Source organism: Calidris pugnax, unplaced genomic scaffold (genome assembly GCF_001431845.1).
Source record: "Calidris pugnax isolate Ruff unplaced genomic scaffold, ASM143184v1 scaffold4, whole genome shotgun sequence".
In the NCBI taxonomy this organism is placed as follows: Eukaryota; Metazoa; Chordata; class Aves; order Charadriiformes; family Scolopacidae; genus Calidris; species Calidris pugnax.
The window spans coordinates 1,393,006-1,399,005 of NW_015090781.1; the positions used below are offsets into that span (position 1 = coordinate 1,393,006).

At 54.9% G+C, this 6,000-nt stretch overlaps 1 protein-coding gene across 3 annotated transcripts; it reads right to left on the reverse strand.

Moving 5' to 3' along the window:
- Window positions 1-442: 442 nt before the first annotated feature.
- On the reverse strand, window positions 443-5,990 carry CUTC (cutC copper transporter). 3 transcript variants are annotated; one of them, XM_014960132.1, is made up of 8 exons: window positions 5,855-5,990; window positions 5,703-5,762; window positions 4,692-4,901; window positions 3,413-3,448; window positions 2,919-3,052; window positions 2,320-2,347; window positions 1,463-1,568; window positions 443-878 (listed from the first exon to the last, which is right to left on the reverse strand). In XM_014960132.1, exons 1-8 carry the CDS (start codon window positions 5,922-5,924, stop codon window positions 767-769), a joined length of 756 nt encoding a protein of 251 aa, XP_014815618.1. In that variant the 5' UTR covers window positions 5,925-5,990; the 3' UTR covers window positions 443-766. The 3 variants fall into 3 exon arrangements, with proteins under 3 accessions (XP_014815618.1, XP_014815634.1, XP_014815625.1); XM_014960148.1 differs by lacking the exon at window positions 2,320-2,347; XM_014960139.1 differs by lacking the exon at window positions 5,703-5,762 and having other exon boundaries at window positions 5,855-5,987.
- Window positions 5,991-6,000: the final 10 nt, after the last annotated feature.

Consider the following 6,000-nt stretch of genomic DNA (forward strand, 5'->3'; position numbering starts at 1 on the left):
CAGATGGTTTCTGCTTCATGTCAGGAAACGGACCTGGAAACTCTGTGAGAAAAGGTACCTTGTCCTCCCCATGGAATCTCACCATCTGCCCGTCCCACCTCAAGCCCTCACAGGCCTAGCACGTCTCACAACTAGCTCACCTCACCAGTCAGGCAGTCAGAAGCTCCTTTCCGTTAGAACTTAATCTGTTCACCATGTCTGTGTATCAATAAGCAGCTTACGTCTGCTTTTCTCTGCCTAGCAGCTGCTGCCTTTCTAATCCCCAGCCCCCCTCCTGGCTGACCACAGCAGGCCTTGCTTTCAGCCGTGGCCATGACGTGTCCTTCCCTGGCACTCTGGGTGGGATTGTTTTCTCCTTTGGTGCAGAAGGGGCCCACCACGCTACGCAACACAGCACAGCTTTACCTGTGAAATAAAAATAAATTTAAACAAAACCAAGCAAGAGGGGGGCAGCTGCAGTGTTTATTTGACAATCACATGCAGTGCTACAAAACTCAGTTCCCCTACTCGTTCAGCTCCCTTTCTCCCAAATACTGCCCAACAGCTTGTTGCCGTGACATCTGGGAATGAGTCCTTTTATTTAAAATGGCCAACGTAGGTTTCCAGGCCAGGGACTGGTCATTCAGGGGAAGCCAAGGGAAGAGATGCCAGTCCTCGTCACCTAGTTCACATCCTCTGCAGCCTGAGGACAAAAACAGTACCCATCTGTCCGTGGGGCAGGGAAGACCCCGAAGTCTCAGCGCTCATCCCAGCGTGGTGCCTTCTGCTACAGGATGTTCTTTGCGATGGCGTTCAGGGTCCTCACTTTGGCCACATCAGCCACCTTTATGGAGTATTCAGGGGCAGAGAAGGATGCTCCCATGGCAACGTTGGGGTTTCTGTCAGGAAAAGGACTGGTTACTACGTGCAGGTGATACAGATGAGTAAGACACACTAAGGAACTCGCTCTCTCCCCTGGTCTCAGCAGTGGCCAGAGAACGGGCTGGTGCCAGACAAAAGATGAGACAGTAATAGAATAATAATCCAAAGGCAAGAAACAACAGCACCAACAGAAACCCAGTGCAGACAAACGTAAGCCATTCCCCACTCATTCCTCAGAGGCACATCCCACTGGCCTCCTGAATCCTACACATTCCAGTATTAAAGGTCTAAGGCAACTAACTGCACCAGACCCTGCCTTCTGGAGTGCCACACGAGAGCACTCAGGAGCCCGAGGGCAATGGTAGCTGAAAAAATGCCCAAAAGATCCAGGTAGGCATGGAGCTCGTGCCCAGATGACGAGCACTGCTGGATTCAGACACTGCAGAATCCAGAGCCAGACATCATGATCCCAACCAGGAGAGTACAATCAGCACCCAGAAAGCTGTCTGAAATTGATGCCTATTCTACAAACTCATGTTCACATTAATCCAGCTTTTCCCCCGTACAGTTTTGCTAAAAAATAAAATTAAAGATCAGTTACCTAAACTTCATTGCCGAGTCCCGGGCTGAGCGCGCAGAGCAGTGGAACTCGGAGGCCGTGGAACCTTCCAGAATCCTCTGCAGGTTCCGCTCCGTGATGCCACCCCCTGGCGGGAAGAACCCCTGTGTCACATCCAGAGCAGATGGGGCCATCCCAGACCTGACATCACCCCCCGACCGACCCCACCAGGGCCAAGCACCATCCACTCAGAGGGGAAAAGACACCCCTTGGGAGCGGGGTGACCCGGGCACACAAAGAGATGGGAGAAGCCTTGCTGTCCCACAGACCTACAGCTGACCCCAAGGAGCTGCAGGGCTTGGCCATCCCGAGAAGAGAAGGCTCTGGGGAGACCTCATTGCAGCCTCCCAGTATCTGAAGGGACACTACAGGAGAGCTGGAGAGGGACTCTTTGTCAGGAAGTGTAGTGACAAGACAAGGGGTAATGGTTTTAAATTGGAAGAAAGGAGATTTAGATGAGATATTAGGAAGAAATTCTTTACTGTGAGGGTGGGGAGGCACTGAACAGGTTGCCCAGAGAAGCTGTGGCTGCCCCATCCCTGGAGGGGTTCAAGGCCAGGCTGGATGGGGCTTGGAGCAACCTGGTCTGGTGGGAGGTGTCCCTGCCCAGGGCAGGGGGTTGGAACTGGATGATCTTTAAGGTCCCTTCCAACCCAAACCATTCTGTGATTCTATGGTCCCCTGCCAGCTGCGTGGCCTTTACCCACCCCAAGGCAGCAGGTTCTCCTGCTGGTCACCTGGCTCAAAAAGCCACATCAGATAGTGCATCCCAGGGCAGGAAGCCAGGAAGCAGGGGGTGGGGACTATGGGACCTGTTATAGATGACAAATAAACATTACCTGGCACTACCACAATTCTGCCCTTTGCCTGAAAGAAGAAGAACATGTCAGTAACATTGCCCAGTACTACAGCCACACGTCCAGATGTGGGGTGACAAAGAAACCTCACATGCAGTGCCTTCAGGAAGGTCACGGCTGTCACCATGGCTTACAAGGCTTTTACTCTCACCCATCTTTTTTGCACTATTCATTCTTTACAAGGAAAAGCGTGAAAGACTCTGCAGTTACAGCTAGGACAACTTGTCACTGTTTCCTCCTACCTCAGGTACATCTGTTGCATTTTCCTAACAGGCACTGTGAGACCCCGGCAGGGACCTTGCTGTGCTGTTTATGTGGGCTAATTATAATTACATCAGCTGCTGGAACCAACTCTCACCGCCCTCCTGCCGGGCTGTGAGCAAGAACAACCCAACCAGATTTGCTGTTGGAGACTCTGAGGTCCAGCCCACGTGGACTTGGGAAAACAGATTAAAGCCAAACCAGACAAGAAGAGAAATCACTCCTGGGCAGGAGTTCCCTTACAGAAATTAGGGCTATTATAAAGGAGCTCCCTCCAGGCAATGCCCAGGAACAACCATGGTAACCAGGGGATCACCTACCTGTTCTGCAAGCCTCTTAATTAAGGACAATCCTTCCAGCGCGGAGCTGTCACAGCCACTCGTCAGCACGCGCTCAAACCCCAGAGAAATCAGCGTCTCCAATGCCACCAGAGGGTCGTGCACCATATCAAACGCTGAGAGAGCAACACAACAGCTCAGAAATCACTCAGCTCATCCTGCTCAAGCCCTGTCCCCTCCCAGCTCAGGAGATGACGATAGAAAGGATCCTTCTCACAGCTGGCCATCCCCACGGGGAGCCACAGCTCCTAACCATAATGTCCCCTCGCAGCAACAGCAGATCAGCTCCTCTGACACCTTCTCCCCACACAGCCCCCACGCCTGGACCCCTGGACCTTCCCCATCCTGGGGGAACAGCCACAGCCTGCTCTGGCACAGCACGCACAGTTTTCCCCCCTCCCAGGAAGGACCACAGCAGATTAAGCTCAGCTCCCTGCCAGCCCCACCCCAGGCTGGGACACTGCCAGGGGACTCACCTCGGTGAAACGTGACGGGCAGCGGACGGCACACTGCTGCAATTAGAAGATACATGGTCAGTCAGGGCTGGCACAGAGTTCCCTGTGCCAGAACCACAAAGGCACATGAGATAAAAGAGGGCAAAGGCTTCTCAGGCCATTGCTGGGGCGCTCAGAAGAATCCCAGTACTTGCTGGGAACAACGCAGCTGCTGCTCTTTGGCCAGGCTCTGTGGTGGGGAAGAGCTCTTTTGCCCTTTGTGGAAGCAACAAATCTTTTTCTTTTTTTTTTTAAATGAGTAACAAAGTCCCACATCTCATCTGGATTGTGCAGAACCCTCATTCCCACCACAGATCCCTTTCTCTGCAGGAAGGAAGCAGGGAATTGTCTCCCCTGCCTGGGAAAGGGACAGGACCAGCGCTCTTTGAAAGCAGGAGAGCAAATTTTTGTGATTTCTTTCACTACCTACAATTTCTGCTCTCAGACCACAGCAAATTTCCCCAGTGGTGCTCTATTTACTGGGCAAAGGGTTTTTTTTATTTCTATGAAAAGAAATCCAACTGCCTCCTGCCCTGGAGACAAATTGTTCCAGCAGACAAGATCACTGGTCTACTGGAGGCAAATCCCAGCGAGACCCCTCTCTGCTGCTGCACTCCCCACAGCACATTCACCTGTGGCACCAGGGAAGGGCAGAGCATCTTCAGCTTTGGCTGCAGCTCACAGAAAAGATGTCAGAGCAAATTCTCTTTCTCTATACTTGTTAGGAGCCTAGACTAACAATTTCCCACTGCAGCTTCAGTAGCCTTTTATATGTTTCCATCTCTCTTTCTCATTAACTTTTCTCACTGGGTGTGCTACAGGAAAAAAATAAAGACGGGTTGCCATCTACCCACAGGAGCAAAGTCCAGGAGAGACATACCCCAAAATCCCAGACATGTGCAGCAGGGACATAAGGAAAAGAACAAAAGGGCAAATAAAACAGAGAAAGGAGAGAATGCAACAGCTTCATACTCTGATGACCCCACAGCAGCTCACCTATGCCTCTCTCCTTCTTAGACCCTGCTTAGATCTGGCCTCAAACTGTGTGTGAACTGCTTGGGGCAGTGGCCTTTGGTCTCCAAAGCTTCTTACCTATTTAATGTGTCGCAGCCTGACAAAGATGGCAAGGCCTCAGACAAGAGGTGCAGCCCAAAGCACCCTGCAGTCCTCTCTACAGCCCCCGGCAGAGCAGCGATGACCCCGCTCACAGCCCAGGTACCGCACGGAGCTCAGCACAGCCATCCTGACTGCAGACACTCACCCAGCAGCGCTGTGCAGAGCTCCGTGTCGATGCGCCCGTCCTCAGTGAGGGCCCCGAACACCAGCCCGTCAGCCCCGTGCAGCTTGGCCAGGCGGATATCGGCCTTCATCACCTCCACCTCACGGTCTGAGTAGAGGAAATCTCCGCCCCGAGGTCGGATCATCACAAACACGGGGATCCTCACACACTGCTTCACCACCTGCAGGAGGCCTAGGGCAGGAGGGCAAGAGGCAGCTCAGCATCCAGCCACGGCAGCCCCAGCCACCGAGGGAGGCAACGCAGGACTGGGACCCAGGAACTTGGTTTTGGCAGCATTAGGCTAACACTTGGGCTCAAAGATCTTTCAAGTTCCTTTCTAACCTAGATGACTCTTAGGAGGAAAGGCTGAGAGAGCTGGGGCTCTTCAGCCTGGAGAAGAGAAGGCTGAGGGGAGACCTTCTTCATGCTGACAAGTCTCTAAAGGGGGGGTTGAAGGAGGATGGAGCCGGACTCTTTCCAGTGGTTCCCAGGGACAGGACGAGGGGCAACGGGCACAAGCTGGACCATGGGAAGTTCCACTCCAATGGGAGGAAGAACTTGTTTGGGGTGAGGGTGGCAGAGCCCTGGCAAAGGCTGCCCAGGGAGGGTGTGGAGTCCCCTTCTCTGGAGATCTTCAAGCCCTGCCTGGATGCTCCTGAGTGATGTGCTCTGGGCAGCCCTGCTTTGGCAGGGAGTTGGACTGGAGGGTCTCTAGAGGTCCCTTCTAACTGACATTTCCCTGATTCCATGGCCAGCAGGAGACTTACCGGAGGCTCTGCCGGGCCTCTGCCCCAGGCTCCTGCAAGGGCTCAGGCAGAAATCCCAGCAGTGTGGGGGGAGAGTGGCCGGGAGAGAAGCCAGGAGGACGGGAGCGGGCACGGGCGAAGGGCAGGAAGGCGCCCGGGAGGGTGCGCTGGGACGAACGATCCCCCCACACCCAGGGAGGGAGGGGAACCCGGCCCAGGGGAGGGGGAGGCCCCCGGCGCGGCTCACCCATGCTCGGGGTGGTCCCTCCTTCCACGAGGCCCGCGCACAGCTCGATCCGGCCGGCACCTACGGACAGACAAGTCACACCCGGGCCCAACGGGGCCCGCCCCACCGCCGCACACACACCTCCCCCCTCCGGGGAGACCCCCGGGCCTTACCTCCGCGCTCCGCGTTGACGGCGGACTCCACCGAGTCCACACACACCTCCATGAGGAAGCCATCCTCCATGCCTAGGACAGAGCGGCGCCCTCAGAGCCATGGCGGCCGCTACCGCCGCCGCGGCCCCGCCCCTCACTTCCGCTTC